The 21,115-nt window shown below is 43.3% G+C and overlaps 1 protein-coding gene and 1 long non-coding RNA gene across 2 annotated transcripts; one reads left to right on the top strand and one right to left on the bottom strand.

Moving 5' to 3' along the window:
- Window positions 1-2,314: 2,314 nt before the first annotated feature.
- Window positions 2,315-3,575, top strand: LOC115141512 (uncharacterized). The gene is made up of 2 exons (XR_003865376.2): window positions 2,315-2,848; window positions 3,324-3,575. It is a non-coding gene; the product is annotated as an uncharacterized LOC115141512 (long non-coding RNA).
- A 3,177-nt stretch (window positions 3,576-6,752) lies between these two features.
- Window positions 6,753-14,039, bottom strand: LOC115141504 (coatomer subunit delta-like). Its single transcript, XM_029680423.2, has 10 exons — window positions 13,831-14,039; window positions 12,404-12,667; window positions 11,941-12,120; window positions 11,628-11,833; window positions 10,399-10,560; window positions 10,064-10,229; window positions 9,659-9,806; window positions 9,425-9,533; window positions 8,594-8,798; window positions 6,753-8,454 (listed from the first exon to the last, which is right to left on the bottom strand). The coding sequence occupies exons 1-10, from the start codon at window positions 13,831-13,833 to the stop codon at window positions 8,365-8,367; spliced, it is 1,533 nt and encodes a 510-aa protein (XP_029536283.1). The 5' UTR covers window positions 13,834-14,039; the 3' UTR covers window positions 6,753-8,364.
- Window positions 14,040-21,115: the final 7,076 nt, after the last annotated feature.

The following is a 21,115-nucleotide window of genomic DNA, read 5'->3' as shown; positions in this document are numbered from 1 at the left end:
CTCCTAAAACTTTCAAAACTGGTTTGAGTTAATCCGATGGCATCGACACACATTGCACACACTTTTATTTTGGTTGGTTTACATCTCACACTATTTTAAATAATTGATTTACATTTTGGAAATTCAATAGCGCCTTGGTAATGTGACCCACACACCTCAAACAAGGTTCATAATGTACACTCAGTGGGCCTACACATTGGACACACTATTGTTTGTCCATTTACATCTCATCAGATCTTTAAAATTTAAATAGCTCCTTAGTCTTATGACCTACACCCCTCAAACTACTTTCAGAATATCCACTGAGTAGCCTTATATGTGGCAAACCTTTTGTTTGTCCATTTTCATCTCACATGATTTTACATCAATTTTCAACGTTTTTTATGTTTCTAATTTCAATAGCTCCTTGGTCATGTGACCTACAACCCTCAAACTGCTGTCAGAATATCCACTGAGTAGCCTTATATGTAGTAGCACAAACTTTTGTTTGTCCATTTTCATCTCACACGATTTTACATTAATTGTTCAAACTTTCAAATGTCAATAGCTCCTTGGTCACGTGACCTACTGGACTCAAACCAGGTTCAGAATGTACACTCAGTGGGCCTACACATTGCACACCCTGTAGTTTGTCCATTTTCATCTCACACGATTTTACATTAATTTTGTCAACTTTAAAATGGCAATAGCTCCTTGGTCATGTGGCCAACTGGACTCAAACAAGGTTCAGAATGTCCACTGACTACCCTTCTATATCGCACACTCTTTAGTTTGTCCATTTTCATCTCACACGGGTTTACATTCATTTTGAAATGTTTTTAATTTCAATAGTTCCCTGGTCATGTGATCTACTGACCTCAAACAAGGTTCAGAATATCCACTGACTAGCCTTATACATGGCACACCCTTTTGTTTGTCCATTTTCATCTCACACGATTTTACATTAATTTCCTGTTCTGTTCCCCTGAAGGACAGTGTCAAACACACCTATTCACTTGAACCTTCTCCCTGGGGCCTTCCTGACCTCCAAGCAGGGCCCCATTGACCTGGTGACCTCTGACTCCAGGCTTCTAGGCCTACACTCCCTGCCCACCTGCCTGCCCTCTCCCTGGGCCTGAGAGTGTATAGCTTACTCCCTGGAACTACAGACCTCCAGGCCTCCACACCTGCTCTCAACACCCCTCTCACTGGGCATCACCCATCACCGCGTCCCTGCCGGGAATCAGCCATTTCCATAACCTTGCCCACCAGGCGAACCGGGGCACCCACACTTAAGCACCAGAGACTAAGACGGGCTCCCGAGTGGCACAGCTGTATAAGATACCGCATCTCAATGCAAGAGGTGTCACTGGAGTACCTGGTTCGAATCCAGGCTGCATCACATCCAGCTGTGATTGGGAGTCCCATAGGGCAGCGCACAATTGGCCCAGCGTCGTCCGGATTTGGCCAAGGGTAGGCCGTCATTGTAAATAAGAATTTGTTCTTAACTGACTTGCCTAGTTAAATAAAGGTTAAATTAAAAGTCCCCATTCCAACCTCCATGGCCCCCGTGTCCGGTCGGCCCCGGCTCGGACTCTGGGTAATCCCCGCCTTGATGGAGGTCTCCTTGTGTAGCTGGTGACCCTTCGACTTCCACAGCAAGTCCCCTACGGGCCGGGCGGATGGGCGACCACCTAGCCCCCTACCTATCCAGAGCCCCATGTCTTATGCCTTCTACCTGCCTGCCTGGGCTCTCTCAAACTCTGTGTCTGGCCCTTCTGCGTGCACCTGTTAACCCTTAAGTAAAGAAGGAGGATGGTGGAGGAAGACAAAAGCTTGGATCGAGGGCTGACTTTCAATAAATCGCAGCGAGTGAGCTGCTCAGCTACGTACGAAACACTGACCCAAAATCAGGTCGTCTATGAATGATTTAGCACCAGGGTCCCCACAAACATGCGGTGTGCATCAGGAGAGGGGCGGCAACTCACCCAGCCGCACCCCAACTCCATCACGAATGGCTCTACTCACCTGAGGCAGGCTATCCCGGGCCAACCGAAGATCCATGGTGCTACGGTATCGTTACGTTTAGGGGGGATTCTGACTTCGAGGCGTTCAGTCAAAATCCCACAGATAGTAGCTTCGCACATATACCAAATGTGCTGGGGTGATTTGAGTGAAACCCTGACAAGTGGGTATGCTCCTTTGAATTTCATCAAGTTGACATTCATCAGATGTCAACCTCCCTCCCCAGACAAGCTGGAGATACCTCTAGAGTCATGCAATTACCTATCACTGCGGGGCCAATGGGTTTACTCTCTGCCTCAAATCTTATGAGTGTTGTTGTCCTGTCAAGGTCAGGATTTGTTTACATTTCATTGAATTTCTTCACTTTGACATTCAGAGCACTGGGCAGAAATCACATCGTGTCAACACCCACCTCGGGCCTTTGCGATGCTTTGTATTAATTAAACAGTCGGATTCCCTTGGTCCGCACCAGTTCTAAGTCAGCTGCTAGCGCCGTAGCTGGGGAGATCCGTGAGAAGGGCCCCGCGTGCATCCAGAGTCGCCGTCACCAACCACCGGACCCAACCCCCCCACCGGTCTGCCTTCGGCCCGCCGATAGATGCCACCCCAATGTACCCCCGCACGCAGCCACTTGTGAGAACACGCACGAGAGACCGCGAGATGGGCAGCACAACGAACATCCTACGGTGGCGAGAGGAGGGCGACAGAGTGACTGCTCCCCCAGCCGCGGCTCGAGCCCCTCTTTGTACCCCAGCCCGACCGACCCAGCCCTTAGAGCCAATCCTTATCCCGAAGTTACGGATCTGACTTGCCCACTGAGTGTACATTCTGAACCTTGTTTGAGGTAAGTAGGTCACGTGACCAAGGAGCTATTGAAATTCTAAAGTTTACAAAATTAATGTAAAATCGTGTGAGATGAAAATGGACAAACTAAAGGATGGGGAATGTGTAGCCCCACTGAGTGTACATTCTGAAACTGGTATGAGTCCAGTATGGTTACATGACCAAGGAACTATTGTTATATAAATATTCATACACATAGCTTATATATTATACAGCGCTAAACTAATCCGCCTGACTCAAGTCATTTCACGTACCCCTGCTAAAACAGGAACCAGGTCACTCTCCCTGCAATAAAACTACCCCCCCTAACACTATCTCCTCAGTTTTGCTGTCTTACGACTCCAGGAAACAAAGACATTCCATCGCATGAACACATACACCCAGCCATAGTAAACTGCCCTCTACCTCACGAACCCCTGACAAACATCATCCTAGAATAAACAGCTCTTCTCTCCTGCTACTGGTCGGGTGACCAGAACAGAAGACTGCTGTGCACCAATGGGGGCTTCTACTCTGGCTAGAGCGGGTCCGCCTCCAACCCTACGGGACCATTCAGAAGACGTCACGACAAGGCTATACCTACTTTATTCTATGTATAAAAATGAATGTAACCTCTGTATAAGTTATCTTTTTCACCTGACCCCTCATCGGGTTATATGAACTAGATCCGTGCACGATGTAAAACGAGATATCTTTGACCAATAAACGGCCTTTTTTGATACACCTGATTCCACTCTGTCCAGCGCCGTTGATTTGCATTCCCTCTCCAGTATGAAACACTAACACTATTGAAATGAGAAAGTTTGATTGTCTCTAGAGCAGGGGTGTCAAACTCATTCCATGGAAGGCCAAAGCTGTGTTCGAATACCCATACTAACATACTGTATACTACATACTTAATGAGTATATACTACATACTTTAAACTATTAGTTCATTTTAGTATACTGTAAACTAACAGTATGGCTTTCAGTTTGCATGTAGACTCTAGAGCAGGGGTGTCAAACTCATTCCATGGAAGGCCAAAGCTGTGTTCGAATACCTATGCTAACATACTGTATACTACATACTTAATGAGTATATACTACATACTACAAGTTCATTTTAGTATACTGTAAACTAACAGTATGCTTTCAGTTTGCATGTCTACTGGATGTTGATGCTGTTACTATGCAAACACTTGCAAACATCAGCAAAAAAGCAAATTGTTGCCAGCAGCACAATTACAGTCACCAATACTCTGGATAACATGAACACTGCCTAACCAGCTCTGCTAGGGTAAGTAAAATAGTCAGTGGTCTCATTGGTGTCTGGAAGTAGCTAGCAAGCTAGCCAACATTAGCTTGGGTGATTGACTGCCGTTGTAAGGTCAGAACGCTCAAAACAACCCTACTCCTCAGCCCGAGCTTCCAATTTAAGAACACACCCAAAGTCATAAAATGTCTAACTAGTAATTTGTTATGCTAACTAGCTAGCAAGAGTTTGCATAGCAACAGCATCAACTTCCAGTAGACATGCGAAGAGCTAGTACGCTCAACTGAAAGCATACTGTTAATTTACAATATAGTAAAATGAACTAATAGTATATAGTATGTAGATACTCATTAAGTATGTAGTATACAGTATGTTATGGGTATTCAAACACAGCTTTGGCCTTCCATGGAATGAGTTTGACACCTCTGCTCTAGAGTCGAGACAATCCTATCTGCCAATCAGGTGTGTATGTAAATATATATATATTTTTTTTACCTTTATTTAACTAGGCAAGTCAGTTAAGAACAAATTCTTATTTTCAATGACAGCCTAGGAACAGTGGGTTAACTGCCTGTTCAGGTGCAGAACGACAGATTTGTACCTTGTCAGCTCGGGGATTTGAACTTGCAACCTTACCTAGTCCAACACTCTAACCACTAGGCTACCCTGCCGCCCCAAAGGCAAAAGTAGGTTCAGGGAAATCATGTCATTGGGTTTCTATAGTAACAACTCAATTACACCTGAGCTGTGTTCAAATACCCATACTAACATACTGTATACTACATACTTAATGAGTACATACTATATACTATTAGTTCATTTTAGTATACTGTAAACGAATGGTATCCTTTCAGTTGAGTGTACTAGCGCTTCGCCTGTCTACCGGAAGTTGATGCTGTTGCTATGCAACCTCTTGCTAGCTTGTTAGCATAACAAATTACTAGCAAGACATTTTACGACTTTGAGCGTGTTCGTACATTCAATCTGGAGTGCCCTTTGGGCGTTTGTAAATTCAGAGTGTTGTCACTCACTAAAACTAATCATGAAAAAAAACAATTTATTCAAATGAAATAAAATAATTAACTAAAACAATACGGAAACTATTATCTTTTGATTCCAAAATAAAATATAAAACCATCATGAATTATATTCAGATTTAGTAAAAAAAAACATTTGGCTAAAATCTAATGGAGTTTTTAAGCTTCTGAATCTGGTGGGTCACATTGAGATTGATTTTATAATTTAAAGGTAGATTTTCTTTTAGCAGCACTGCAGATATTGAGATGAGCGTGATGCAAGGCTTGGCTCTTATACAATCAAACAGAGTATCTGTTCATGTGCACGGGAGCGCTTCACACCACTACGTGGTAGCTACGGGACCAAAACAGTGGCAAGAGGTGACATCCCAAAAAACTGTATAGTTATACAACACATGTCTCCTAGCCTCCCACAGACGACTTTCTGTCCCTATCACAAAAAGTAATATAAAAACAAAATATAAATATTTTTATAAAACTTACTCAGAGAAGTGGGGATTCCTTAAAAGTGTTGGTTGTCATTCAACGAGAGACGACTAGTTTACATGCACAATTTTTTACTTGAGAAATACTGCACCAAACATCTTAGATGTAAAATTGCATAACTAAGACCTCCCTGGCAAAAATGTATTGATTTATCTTAAATTCATTCATACTATACTGGCTTTTGTTGCTACGGCACCTCAAGCGGGACAAAGAGCAATATCACAGTTCTATTTTTTTGTTTTTCTAGCAAAGGTCTTTATAAGGGAGTATGCGATTCAGTTCTGCTAGGAGCAAACTGAACCTAGTACGCTGGCGCCTTTAGGGTCATGTATGAAAAAGGGTTAGTTGACAGTCACAAACGATGCACACGCTTCACTGGGGCAGAAGTTTGTGTGTTGTGATTCATCCTGAATGGCCATTTGGGGTATCGTAGATGGCTCATTTCAGCTAGTTTTATCTTGTTCTTGATACCATGTCTTGTTTTGAGGTGTTTTGACTGATATGTTTAAAAAATTTGCTAGCTGGCAAAGCAACAACTGTAATGATGTATTTGAGACAAGTGCTCATTGTTCAACTGTATATTTAATATAGTTTACATAAATATAAGGGCGCGTTCGTAAAGTCACCCTGGCTATCTACGCCGATTTCAGATCGCTCTCGTCTGAGTGTGCCAGAGTGCAGAATAACTTGTGAATTTACAAACGCTCAACACCCATCGAATATGGCTGGCGTCAGTAAACATCTGCAAAAAAACTTCAATTGTTGCCAGGGGCACAGTTACAATCACCAACTCTCTGGATAACATGAAAACAGCATAACCAGCTCTGCTAGGCCAAGTACAATGGTTCTCTCGTTTGTCTGGAACTTAGCTAGCTAACTTTAGCCAATTAGCTTGGGTGTTTAAATGCCATTGGGAGGTCAGAACGCTCAGATAAACCCTACTCCCCAGCCAGTGTGCGCTTTAACACTCAAGAGTGAAACACTCTGAATTTACGAATACACCCTAAGCCAGCCCTGTCTGTTTTGCCCCATAGTTGCGCACGTCAACCTACCTGTCTATAACGTAATTGAAATGTATTAATGAACATTGAAACTACCCCCCCCCCCAAAAAAAAATATAACAATGACCACAAAATTGAATACACTTTAATCAATTAAAGATCTTTTTCATCAAATAGTGGAATGTTATGATTCCCTCTTTCTTTACAGTTAAATGTCCCATCTAGCCATCTTCAAAACCCATTATCCAACCAACCACATTGAAATTCCAGGAATACAAACAAAACATAAAAACAAAAATGAAACCCCTACATGTTGTTATGATGAAGTGGACTTTAAAAGAGACCATTCGCTCATCGTGGGAGTAAATGACTGACTGGAGTCATGAGAGGGAGGTGGTGTCACTGGCAGCAGAATCATCCTTGCAATAGGACCAAAGTATTCCTTCTATTGATGTTGGTTTGATGACTGAAGGCAGAAGACAGAACTGATATGGACCACAGTATACTGATCGGATCTCCCTTTTCAACAACATAAGTTTGTAAATAGTATTGAGCTTTCAATTGGTTACTTTTCAAGAACTCCTATAGCCACAAATACAGTGGTTAGCCTTGTGAATTGGCTGTTCCTTTCATGGGTTATCTTTGTCTGGTTTTCAATAACTATGCCTATGTTGGGAAGAGATGAACAGTTCGTCCTTGAGATGAGTAGAATTTTGAAAGGGGGGAAAGAAAATGCCAAAAACCATTTACAGTGCTGATGTTTACTGCATTTCTAGGTATGTCTACAGAACACAAAGGGACAGGTTAAAACACAATGAGAGAACAGGTTAATGTCAACTGCTAGAGGACTAGCTGGACAGGTCTACACAGCCATATTGGATGCTTACTCTTTTCAATCTTAAGTTTCTTAATACCACAGCCAACACCTGAAGCTACATATTGAGATCAACCAATCCAATGAAAAAAACCAACAACCTGCCTTTAGTGGGTAAACAGGCGGCATTAAAATTGGTTTCTGGTGAACATGTAGTTATGATTAGAAACATGAAAGACCACATGACTAGTCCTGCTTTCTTAAATCTAGTCCAATGTATAATGTTCAATGTATAAAAGACTAAATGGCTCTGGTAGAGGATGCATGATTCTTTGGGGTTGGGGATGACTAATTTCTCAACCTCAAAAGTAGGGCGATGAACCAGCTAAATACTGACCAGCTCCTCAGCCACCAGGGTCATGTTCATTAGGCACCAAACGGAAGGAAACTGACTGAATCAGGGAGGGACTACCTTGGACTTGTAGAATTAGAAAAGGCTCACTTTAGTTTTCCGCAAATGAGAAAGGATACGTTTTTGTTGCAAAACGGTGGGATTTTCTCTCTCCCTGTTGTGCGTCCTAACGAACACGTCACTGATGCTTGTTTGTCCCCCCCACCACATAATCAAGAGCACCACCCATCTCCTTCCTCTGCCAATTTAGTCATGGTTTGACTTCCCGCCTCTCCTCGGCAGACAACAGCATGTTTCACTGCCTGTTACATTTTGTTTTCTATATATATATATATATATATCACACACACACAGATTTTTCTCTCTCATACAAACATAAATACACCAATACCGCGCTCCGCCGCCAGAGGGGCTTTTGAAGAGTTGAGTCCAGTTGATGTGTAGTCTCAAATGTTACACAGGCGGGCGAGTATTTATTTTGTCTTCTCCGGAGCTTGACGTAGATTTTAGTTTTTTTACAGGATCTCGTATTTGTCGACAAGGAACGAAGTTTCTAAAGAGAATTTTACTGGTGCGTCTCCTTCTACGTGAGTCACTTTGGCAACCTGAGGGAATAGGAGGAAAAGGTAATGTGATGAGTGAAATGCAGGGATAGCAATGTCAGCAAGAGCATTGTGTTCCATCTTTGACTGTAGGCCTAAATATGCATAGTTAGTAAGCATCAACGTAAGAAGGTGAACTTGCCTGTATGTCGCAGTAATTGCGTATGGATACGAAGGACACGTTGACAGGGAAAAAGTCGTTGGGTTGCCCGGCGATACTGAACTCGAGGCTGCCGCTTTTGTTTTTGGCATCTATGACGGGTAGGCTCCACTCTAGAACGTTCCGTCTGCTGTCGTGCTTATACTCTCCATCCACATCTCCTACCACAGGTGCCCCAACTCCAGACCTACACCAGGATATACACCCATATACTGTAAACAACGCATCCATCAACTTCAGGCTGTCTAACTCTCAATGATCGGCTATGAAAAGCCAACTGACATTTACTCCTGGGGTGCTGACCTGTTGCCCCCTCTACAACCACTGATTATTATTATCTGAACCCGCTGGTCATCTATGAACGTTTGAACATCATAGCCATGTTCTGTTATAATCTCCACCCGGGAACAGCCAGAAGAGGACTGGCCACCCCTCAGAGCCTGGCTCCTCTCTAGGTTTCTTCCAAGGTTCTGGCCTTTCTAGGGAGTTTTTCCTAGCCACCGTGCTTCTACACCTGCATTGCTTGCCGAGTAGGGTTTTAGTCTGGGTTTCTGTACAGCACTTTGTGACACCGGCTGACGTAAATTGGGCTTTATAAATACATTTGATTGATTGGTTTACCGGACACAAATTAAGCATAGTCTTAGACTAAAAAACACCTCAATGGAGGAACTCCATTGCACATGCTTCTTAGTCCAGGGCTAACTTAAATCTGTCTCTGGGAAACCAGACAATAGAGAACTCAGCAAGGTTGTTATACAGTCACAACAATACAATAAAATACAACTAACATTTTATCACCCATGCACTCACGGTATAGGGATAGCAATAACTACATCGTTGAGTTCAAGGCTCTCCTCCTGCAGTTCATATTCAATGTTCACGTCGCAGCCAGTAGCACTCTCTGAAGGCCAGCAGTTTACTACAGACAAAACAAAGGTGCGATGACATTTAAAAATGTACTACAGTTAGCATAAAATAAATCATACCACAATAACTGCAGATTACAGATGGTGCCGGCAGGATGACAAGTTGAATGAGACTCACTGGTTAGAGGTATGAGGGCCTCATCTGTGCTTTGGAGTCTCCACTTCAGCACCCCCACATCATTGTTGAGGGGGAAAGACTTATCTGGGTTCTTCAGACCAATCACAGAGTCTGAAGTGAAGAGCTTCTTATCCACATTGGGATGTGTCTAAATACCAGGGGAGATGCAATCAATTTCAAGTGGACATACATTAATATATCTGATATGGGATGAATTGTTACATAAATCTAATACATAGGGCCGTGTTCAGTAGGAGCACACAGGGAGAAACATTTTGAAATGGAATGGGCTGGGGTTACTAGTCAAATAAGAACACTGGATTTTTCACAACGTTGTGCCCTAATGAACACCACCCACGAGCCTTTACAAAAGGTCATGGGTCAGTCTGGATTGGAACAACTCACCTGCAGTTGTACTCCCTTCTTGTCGTAGTTGTTGACCATCAGGCGGATGCGGCCAACCTTGTCGTCGGTCACTCTCAGCGTGATCATGCCCAGGAGCTCCATGTTCTGTAGACCTCCGTCACGTCCACAGGTCAGACTGATCTTCTCCTCAACTCTCATGTGGACACTGAGGAAAACATACATACACAGGTGTCATCAAGGTTAAGATTGAGGTTTAATCGTCACACACGGGAATTATGTCAATAGTAAAGCAGACATTGATTGCAAGATAAAGACCGATGCAAAACCTTGGCTTACTATCAAAAATGAACATTTGAAGAACAGGAATAAAGTACCTCTCCACATTAACTGGTGGCGGTAGGACATTGGATGCAAGCGAAGGCATTTTCCCTGTGTTGGACATGATGGTTTCCCCCTCCCCCCTGAGCTTGTCCACAAAGTTGTCCACCTCTTTCCCCCTGGCACCCAGCTTGAGGGCTTTGCTGGATCCGGTTGGCCTGTGGGAGACACATGATCGTCAGTACCAGCCTCTATCTGTGGCCCAGAGTTTTTCCTGGTCAGGTCACGTTCAGGGTGGGAAATTAACACCCGCCAAATGCGGGTAGAAGGGCATTGGTGGGCAAGAACGTCTTTCACCAGCCAAGTTGACGGATGGTTACACACAGCATTTGGTAACAGTTTTTTTCAATCCAAAGCCAAAATGTAGACGGTCGAATTCACGAAAGGCTACTCAAGTGTGACACTATCCTCATGTTTCTTGTCTAGTTAAATAGTTTTGTTCACATGCTAGGTCGTTTTCAATATTAGTTTGAGTTTGCTGCAACTGTCTGCTGCTAGTGCAGAGATTCTCAATCATCTTTGAAAAACAGTGCCGTTGCCATAGTAACGCCCCCCCTTAAAGGGGCAGCTGAATATTTGTCTCACTGAATGAATAAAATATTTCAGGTTACATTGTGTTTGAGCATGGAACACTCCAAAATTATTTTCATAAAACTTTTAGTCACTCATAATTTAATTGTGCTCCTCAATTTATATATGTTCTCATAAATATCAACTTACGTACTCCTTGTAAAAAATGCCAGTGTTACAGAGGCCTGAACTAATAATAATAAATAAGTCGTATCACTTAGCATTTTGTACAGGGCGGGCACTTTGTTGATTCTTAAAATGTTTAATTGTAGAACTGTTTATTTGTTTTACTATTCTAACTAAAGGATTGATTTGAAGATATATTGGATAAAAGACTTGGGTCACAAAAATGAAATTGAATGGAGCAATATACCACATTATTTCTTTCTAGTAATACATTTCTTGTTTTAGAAACATTATAAAGCATACTCATCTGTCATGTGATTTTTGGTGTAATTATGTCCCAAAAATATTTGGGCTGGTAAAAAAAGAAACTGAGTGGCTAGAAGATTCTCATCTACCTCCCAGTGGCTGTTGGACCAAAAAGTTAATTTCCAACCCTGGTCACGTTATCAGGAAAAACTCTGGGGCCTATCTGCCAATCACAATTATACACATAATCAAATTCAACACCTAAATTCCATCATTTGCGTACCTGACTGGGACGGGAGCCATCTTGGGTTTCTCGGATTCGATGATGGTGTCTGTGATGATTGACCCCGAGGACATGCTGCTCATCCCGGTGCTGCCAAACCCGCCGAAGGCCGGCACCTTCTTCCCAGAGCGCTCGGCATCTCGCCTGATCTGCTGCAGCTCTTTGGCCTTTCGCCGCATCTCTGCCTTGGCCTCTCGCTCCTGGGTCTGTGGGGCCGAGCAGATGAGGAGGAACGTTCAAATCATGGTTACTATAAGCCACACACATAAACGTCCTCTGGATGGTATGGGCGCTTTAGCTACAAGTGTCTCACCTCTCTGACGGCCCGGAACACCTTCTCCTCATGAGAGTCCATCTCGGTGAAGGTGCGGATCTGGGCCAGGTTGACGTTCTCCCTGTAGCCCAGGGCCACGATCTCGTCGAAGGCGAATATCAGGTCGAAACAGTGGTCTGAGATCTCCCCTTCCTCCAGCACACGGCAGTACTCCGGGATCTGAAAAGAGAAAAACACAATTGAACGCTTCAATACCAAACCAACAGTCATACGTTTATAGTGGGATATGATCCCATTTGAAGTTATTGGTGGGATGGATGAATTCTGAACTCGGAAGCAGCAGTGGGCTGTTATAGCATTGGGTTATCCCCTGTGCTGCTCCCAGCCTGTTGTGTGTGTGTGTGTGTGTGTGTGTGGGTCCTAAGTACTATGACCACAAAATGATACATTTCCATTGTCTCTGCGTAATGGACCAATAAAGATGTATTGGATCGTATCATACCACGCGTGAGAAGAGCCGCAGCGTCTCCAGATCTTCCAGGATGTTGCTGTTCTTGGTGGTGACCAGCACCATGTAGAGCTTCTCCAATGGCTGGTAGACGTAGCGCACGCTCTCCGTCTCCACAAACGTGTGCTGCTTGCCCATGCCCATGAGCTTGGGGAAGGCGGCCAGAAGGCCCTCGACACGCGTCCGGGTCATCTCCACAAACTGCCGTGACACTATTGCTTTGCCTGCCTTGGTGCACACCGCCGCTGCCAAAAGCACCTGCAGGGAGGACAGAGAGAATCACAAACATACGTTCACAAGTGGGATGTCTTCATTAATGATGACAGAGTGATAGACAGGGTTACCATAAGTGGTACAAGTCTGTTCGCCAAGCAAGGTAGTTATGTGCCAATTTACTCAGATTCCAACGCTACCAATACTTTTGTTTACACTGAACTGACTGGCTTCTGAAACCAATCATGGTTACATTAAGACACTGTGGAGCCGGCATGAGATATGGGTCGGAAAACATGGGTTTAGAATGCCACTGCTCTGGCTCCTAGCTAGCATGAGGACGAAAGGACAGTTTTCTGGGAAAAAATAGCAGTATTTCAATTTTCTCTATGTATCAGTGTGGAAAGGTACAATTTGTACGGTGGCATATTCCACCCCTGCATTGAGGTACGTTTTCTAACCCATATCTCACGCCAGCTCCATGGTGTCATAATGTAACCATGATTGTGTTCTGACCCCCAGTGCAACTCAGTGTAAACATGTATAAAGATGGGATCAGAATATGCTGGCTACAATTGACTACAGGTGACAAAATAAAGTATGTCAGTCAATTACCATCCCAGAATACCAGGACCAAAGCAAGGCATGATAACGCATTGATCCAAGCGACTTAATTTACTAGATTACCGAGTGCAAATCAATAACAATGTCATACAGCCACGATCCATTGGTTGACATTTATTGATAACTAGCTAGCTAGTTAACTCGCCTAGCAAGGCCAAGTATTTAACGTTATCAGTAAAAAGCCAACAGTAGCAGCTAACCTGTACAATGCAAAGATCTATCACGATTGTTAAATTGTAGCTAGCTACCTAGTAAACGTACTTAACTAACGGTAGTTATCCAGCTAGCGTTAGCTAACTGAACTAACAACGAGCTGACATTTGTAGTAGCTAGTTAACGACATTAGGTAGCTAAAGTTACATTAACTAGCTGCTAAATAATAGTAGTATTCACGTTATATAGTTAACTTAGCTAATAAAGTTGACTGGCTAACGTTACCTTTGTGGTTCGTCTGGCAAGTGAAGTTTGATTTGCTTTTCATTTCATTGTGCCAAGGGGCTAACGTTAGCAAGCTAATGTTTGTTGTTATGATCAAGCTAAAGCGAAAAAGAAGATAAAGCTTTGACATGTGACACGATGCTCACCATTTTTAGTTTCTCTTTAGGAAAACGATCTTGAATCCCCGATGGTGTTTGCTCAGTCGAGTTCCAGTGTTTCTAAAGCGCCGTTAGAAAGAAAATATAGTTGAATTGCTAGTTAAGCTGTGTGTTGCTAGTGTTCAATATGGCAGCCGGGCAGAGCCACGTCTCCAACTAGATGAGTTGCTTCCTTGATAAACCACTAGCCCGTCAAAAGTTGCGCGCTGTGTGCTTGATCCATAGAGATAGATAGAGGACTCTTCTTTGGGATTTGGTTGGCGGATCGCATCCAACTGTTAGGCGCATACACTGCCACCTACTGTACTGGTGTGTGAGGCCATTCACGGCCAACCTACATTAATTAAATTATTTGATGTGGTAATACAAAATTGGGGGAAAGGAAAATTGCCCTACCAACTATTAGCCCTATCTAAAAAAAAAAACACCATCTCATTTCACTATTTAACCATATCCAGTCTTACTCCAGACCAATAGTCTGAGAGGACATAACACTACCACTCAACAACCCCTGCAGCTGTTCTGCAGATGTAAATCCTTGTAATCCCAAGTACTTCTCTGCCACCACAACCTCTATTTTCTGTGACTTTCAATCCATTTCTGCAGTACAATTTACAATCACCGCTATAAAATGCCAAAAAGCCCACCTTACTGAAGCACAAATGATTCCCATCATTCTCTCGCCTACTCACAGGAATGCTCTCAGTATCCCTCAACCTGTACCCATCTTCCTCTACGACTCTATTCACTGTTTCGGCATACAACACTTTCTGTACTCCTCTACCCTGGCAACTTCAATCTGCCTTTCTCTCACAGGACACCTCTGATCTCCAGCCCCATGGGCACCCACAACTAACACACATAACTTTCTCCACCGATACCACACATTCCTTTGTCTCATGCTCTCCGGCACACTTCTCACACCTAGGCACCCCCCTTACACACTGCTGCAACATGCCCATAGACTGTATCAGAATGTATCAAAAACTCAGCATGACAGACACTGTCTTCTCCACTTCCCCATCCTCTCCACTGGATCTATATCTCATCAAATGGCGGGCGTCACAGACATAGGGAATCTTCAATTTCAATTGATCCTCCTCAACACTTAATGTAACCCTCATTATCACTCATTTCAACAGCACCCTATCCTGACGATCAAATCGAGTCACAATTTTTGTCCCTAATTGCGTTTTCCAGAGCGCCCACTCACTCTGGGCGGACGAAACACAATAAATCATCACAAGTCCACTCCAAGTTACCTTCACCAACCACTTCTCCACCCAACCTGACACCACATATGGATCAGCCAAAATGCAAGGATCCATTCTCTCTCTAAATCTCACTCCATTGGACCAGAATCATCCTAATCATCCTCGGGACAAAGCCCGAACTCTGCGGTCCTCACCGCAGATACTTCATCCTCTCTCTCGCCAGTTTCCATCTCTGAACTACAGGAGCACATATCCCTCTTTTTGCACTTGATGCCAACCTCCCACACCACACCACTTCCCTCTACACTCAACTCCTTAAAGCAGTCATCACTGCTTTAAATTCTATCACAAGAGTTTGTAGACAATTGGCCCTCTTTCTGGGACTCACCCAGACCAAGACCAAGCCTGGCCTGTTGAGGAGTGACGGACTCCATCCAAGCTGGAGGGGTGCTCACATCTTATCTACCAACATAGACAGGGCTCTAACTCCCCTAGCTCCACAATGAAATAGGGTGCAGGCCAGGCAGCAGGCTGTTAGACAGCCTGCCAGCTTAGTGGAGTCTGCCACTAGCACAGTCAGTGTAGTCAGCTCAGCTATCCCCATTGAGACCGTGTCTGTGCCTCGACCTAGGTTGGGCAAAACTAAACATGGCGGTGTTCGCCTTAGCAATCTCAGTAGAATAAAGACCTCCTCCATTCCTGCCATTATTGAAAGAGATTGTGATACCTCACATCTCAAAATACGGCTACTTAATGTTAGATCCCTCACTTCAAAGGCAGTTATAGTCAATGACCTAATCACTGATCATAATCTTGATGTGATTGGCCTGACTGAAACATGGCTTAAGCCTGATGAATTTACTGTGTTAAATGAGGCCTCACCTCCTGGTTACACTAGTGACCATATCCCCCGTGCACCCCGCAAAGGCGGAGGTGTTGCTAACATTTACGATAGCAAATTTCAATTTACAAAAAAAAAACTGACGTTTTCGTCTTTTGAGCTTCTAGTCATGAAATCTATGCAGCCTAGCCAATCACTTTTTATAGCTACTGTTTACAGGCCTCCTGGGCCATATACAGCAATCCTCACTGAGTTCCCTGAATTCCTATCGGACCTTGTAGTCATAGCAGATAATATTCAAATTTTTGGTGACTTTAATATTCACATGGAAAAGTCCACAGACCCACTCCAAAAGTATTTCGGAGCCATCATCGACTCAGTGGGTTTTGTCCAACATGTCTCTGGACCTACTCACTGCCACAGTCATACTCTGGACCTAGTTTTGTCCCATGGAATAAATGTTGTCGATCTTAATGTTTATCCTCATAACCCTGGACTACCGTACCACCATTTTATTACGTTTGCAATCGCAACAAATAATCTGCTCAGACCCCAACCAAGGAGCATCAAAAGTCATGCTATAAATTCTCAGACAACCCAAAGATTCCTTGATGCCCTTCCAGACTCCATCTGCCTACCCAAGGAAGTCAGAGGACAAAATCAGTTAACCACCTAACTGAGGAACTGAATTTAACCTTGCGCAATACCCTAGATGCAGTTGCACCCCTAAAAACATTTGTCATAAGAAACTAGCTCCCTGGTATACAGAAAGTACCCGAGCTCTGAAGCAAGCTTCCAGAAAATTGGAACGGAAATGGCGCCACACCAAACTGGAAGTCTTCCGACTAGCTTGGAAAGACAGTACCTTGCAGTATCGAAGAGCCCTCACTGCTGCTCGATCATCCTATTTTTCCAACTTAATTGAGGAAAATAAGAACAATCCAATATTTATTTTTGATACTATCGCAAAGCTAACTAAAAAGCAGCATTCCCCAAGAGAGGATGGCTTTCACTTCAGCAGTAATAAATTCATGAACTTCTTTGAGGAAAAGATCATGATCATTAGAAAGCAAATTACGGACTCCTTTTTAAATCTGCGTATTCCTCCAAAGCTCAGTTGTCCTGAGTCTGCACAACTCTGCCAGGACCTAGGATCAAGGGAGACACTCAAGTGTTTTAGTACTATATCTCTTGACACAATGATGAAAATAATCATGGCCTCTACACCTTCAAGCTGCATACAGGACCCTATTCCAACTAAACTCCTGAAAGAGCAGCTTCCTGTGCTTGTAGAACATAATAAACGGCTCTCTATCCACCGGATGTGTACCAAACTCACTAAAAGTGGCAGTAATAAAGCCTCTCTTGAAAAAGCCAAACCTTGACCCAGAAAATATAAAAAACTATCGGCCTATATCAAATCTTCCATTCCTTTCAAAAATTGTAGAAAAAGCTGTTGCACAGCAACTCACTGCCTTCCTGAAGGCAAACAATGTATACAAAATGCTTCAGTCTGGTTTTAGACCCCATCATAGCACTGATACTGCACTTGTGAAGGAGGTAAATGACCTTTTAATGGCGTCAGACCGAGGCTCTGCATCTGTCCTCGTGCTCCTAGACCTTAGTGCTGCTTTTGATACCATCGATCACCACATTCTTTTGGAGAGATTGGAAACCCAAATTGGTCTACACGGACAAGTTCTGGCCTGGTTTAGATCTTATCTATCGGAAAGATATCAATTTGTCTCTGTGAATGGTTTGTCCTCTGACAAATCAACTGTAAATTTCGGTGTTCCTCAAGGTTCCATTTTAGGACCACTATTGTTTTCACTATATATTTGACCTCTTGGGGGATGTCATTCGAAAACATAAAATGTTAACTTTCACTGCTATGCGGATGACACACAGCTGTACATTTCAATGAATCATGGTGAAGCCCCAAAATTGCCCTTGCTAGAAGCCTGTGTTTCAGTCATAAGGAAGTGGATGACTACAAACTTTCTACTTTTAAACTCGGACAAAACAGAGATGCTTGTTCTAGGTCCAAAGAAACAAAGAGATCTTCTGTTGAATCTGACAATTAATCTTAATGGTTGTACAGTCGTCTCAAATAAAACTGTGAAGGACCTCGGCGTTACTCTGGACCCTGATTTCTCGTTTGACGAACATATCAAGACTCTTTCAAGGACAGCTTTTTTCCATCTACATAACATTGCAAAAATCTGAAACTTTCTGTCCAAAAATGATGCAGAAAAATGAATCCATGCTTTTGTTACTTCTAGGTTAGACTACTGCAATGTTCTACATTTTCCGGCTACCCGGATAAACCACAAAATAAACTTCAGTTAGTGCTAAATAGGGCTGCTAGAATCCTGGCTAGAACCAAAATAATTGATCATATTACTCCAGTGCTAGCCTCCCTACACTGGCTTCCTGTTAAGGCAAGGGCTGATTTCAAGGTTTTACTGCTAACCTACAAAGCATTACATGGGCTTGCTCCTACCTACAGTGCCTTGCGAAAGTATTCGGCCCCTTGAACTTTGAAACCTTTTGCCACATTTCAGGCTTCAAACATAAAGATATAAAACTGTATTTTTTTGTGATGAATCAACAACAAGTGGGACACAATCATGAAGTGGAACGACATTTATTGGATATTTCAAACTTTTTTAACAAATCAAAAACTGAAAAATTGGGTGTGCAAAATTATTCAGCCCCTTTACTTTCAGTGCAGCAAACTCTCTCCAGAAGTTCAGTGAGGATCTCTGAATGATCCAATGTTGACCTAAATGACTAATGATGATAAATACAATCCACCTGTGTGTAATCAAGTCTCCGTATAAATGCACCTGCACTGTGATAGTCTCAGAGGTCCGTTAAAAGCGCAGAGAGCATCATGAAGAACAAGGAACACACCAGGCAGGTCCGAGATACTGTTGTGAAGAAGTTTAAAGCCGGATTTGGATACAAAAAGATTTCCCAAGCTTTAAACATCCCAAGGGGCACTGTGCAAGCGATAATATTGAAATGGAAGGAGTATCAGACCACTGCAAATCTACCAAGACCTGGCCGTCCCTCTAAACTTTCAGCTCATACAAGGAGAAGACTGATCAGAGATGCAGCCAAGAGGCCCATGATCACTCTGGATGAACTGCAGAGATCTACAGCTGAGGTGGGAGACTCTGTCCATAGGACAACAATCAGTCGTATATTGCACAAATCTGGCCTTTATGGAAGAGTGGCAAGAAGAAAGCCATTTCTTAAAGATATCCATAAAAAGTGTTGTTTAAAGTTTGCCACAAGCCACCTGGGAGACACACCAAACATGTGGAAGAAGGTGCTCTGGTCAGATGAAACCAAAATGGAACTTTTTGGCAACAATGCAAAACGTTATGTTTGGCGTAAAAGCAACACAGCTCATCACCCTGAACACACCATCCCCACTGTCAAACATGGTGGTGGCAGCATCATGGTTTGGGCCTGCTTTTCTTCAGCAGGGACAGGGAAGATGGTTAAAATTGATGGGAAGATGGATGGAGCCAAATACAGGACCATTCTGGAAGAAAACCTGATGGAGTCTGCAAAAGACCTGAGACTGGGACGGAGATTTGTCTTCCAACAAGACAATGATCCAAAACATAAAGCAAAATCTACAATGGAATGGTTCAAAAATAAACATATCCAGGTGTTAGAATGGCCAAGTCAAAGTCCAGACCTGAATCCAATCGAGAATCTGTGGAAAGAACTGAAAACTGCTGTTCACAAATGCTCTCCATCCAACCTCACTGAGCTCGAGCTGTTTTGCAAGGAGGAATGGGAAAACATTTCAGTCTGTCGATGTGCAAAACTGATAGAGACATACCCCAAGCGACTTACAGCTGTAATCGCAGCAAAAGGTGGCACTACAAAGTATTAACTTAAGGGGGCTGAATAATTTTGCACACCCAATTTTTTTTTTGATTTGTTAAAAGAGTTTGAAATATCCAATAAATGTCGTTCCACTTCATGATTGTGTCCCACTTGTTGTTGATTCTTCACAAAAAAATACAGTTTTATATCTTTATGTTTGAAGCCTGAAATGTGGCAAAAGGTTGCAAAGTTCAAGGAGGCCGAATACTTTCGCAAGGCACTGTATCTTTCCGATTTGGTCCTGCCGTACATAGGACTACCTGGCATGATGGCTCCTTGCTGTCCCCAGTCCACCTGACCGTGCTGCTGCTCCAGTTTCAACTGTTCTGCCTGTGGCTATGGAACCCTGACCTGTTCACCGGACGTGCTACCCGTCCCAGACCTGCTGTTTTTAACTCTCTAGAGACAGCAGGAGCGGTAGAGATACTCTCAATGATCGGCTATGAAAAGCAAACTGACATTTACTCCTGAGGTGCTGACTTGTTGCACCCTCGACAACTACTGTGATTATTATTATTTGACCATGCTGGTCATTTATGAACATTTAAACATCTTGGCCATGTTCTGTTATAATCTCCACCCGGCACAGCCAGAAGAGGACTGGCCACCCCTCATAGCCTGGTTCCTCTCTAGGTTTCTTCCTAGGTTTTGGCCTTTCTAGGGAGTTTTTCCTAGCCACCGTGCTTCTACACCTGCATTGCTTGCTGTTTGGAGTTTTAGGCTGGTTTTCTGTACAGCACTTTGATATATCAGCTGGTGTAAGAAGGGCTATATAAATACATTTGAGTTGATATTCACTGCACCTGCCATAACAGTTAATTCATCCTCACTCTCGTCACATTCATTTTCCTCCTTAAGCTCTTCCAAAAGTTCTATGAGATCCTCCATTCCATATTCACTCAAAACATATTCCACTTTTCTCCTTTTTTTCTTTTCCACCATCTTCTCCTTCACCAGATCTCCCAGAAGGCTTGTGCAGTCCCCCATTCCATATTTGTTCATAACGTTCCACTTTCTTCCCTTTTCTTGTCTGCCATCTTACCGCATCTCAGCTCATCACCATCCTTCCCTGCCTCTTCGATAAAGGACTCATCTTTGTATCTGTGCCATTATAGCATCTGTGATAGCATGGAAACCTAGTTAGTTGCATTCAACCGAAATATGTCTTCCGCATTTAACCCAACCACTATGAATTGGAGAGGTGCGAGGGGCTGCCTTAATCGATATCCAGGGCAGTGCCATTGAGGCTATCTCCATTTTAAAGTAGTCCATTTTCTTCTTCTTTAGTGGCTGATTGCTCCCAATTTAT

Source organism: Oncorhynchus nerka, linkage group LG14, assembly GCF_034236695.1.
Source record: "Oncorhynchus nerka isolate Pitt River linkage group LG14, Oner_Uvic_2.0, whole genome shotgun sequence".
NCBI classification, from domain to species: Eukaryota; Metazoa; Chordata; class Actinopteri; order Salmoniformes; family Salmonidae; genus Oncorhynchus; species Oncorhynchus nerka.
This window is presented reverse-complemented; position numbering and strand designations above follow the sequence as displayed.

Excerpts from the sequence above, each read along its gene's own strand:
- LOC115141504 (XM_029680423.2), bottom strand. Across the intron at positions 11,834-11,940 it reads TGTTCCGGGCCGTCAGAGAG|ACCCAGGAGCGAGAGGCCAA; the intron begins GTGAGACACTTG and ends TCGGCCCCACAG. Across the intron at positions 10,561-11,627 it reads ATGGCTCCCGTCCCAGTCAG|GCCAACCGGATCCAGCAAAG; the intron begins GTACGCAAATGA and ends TGTCTCCCACAG.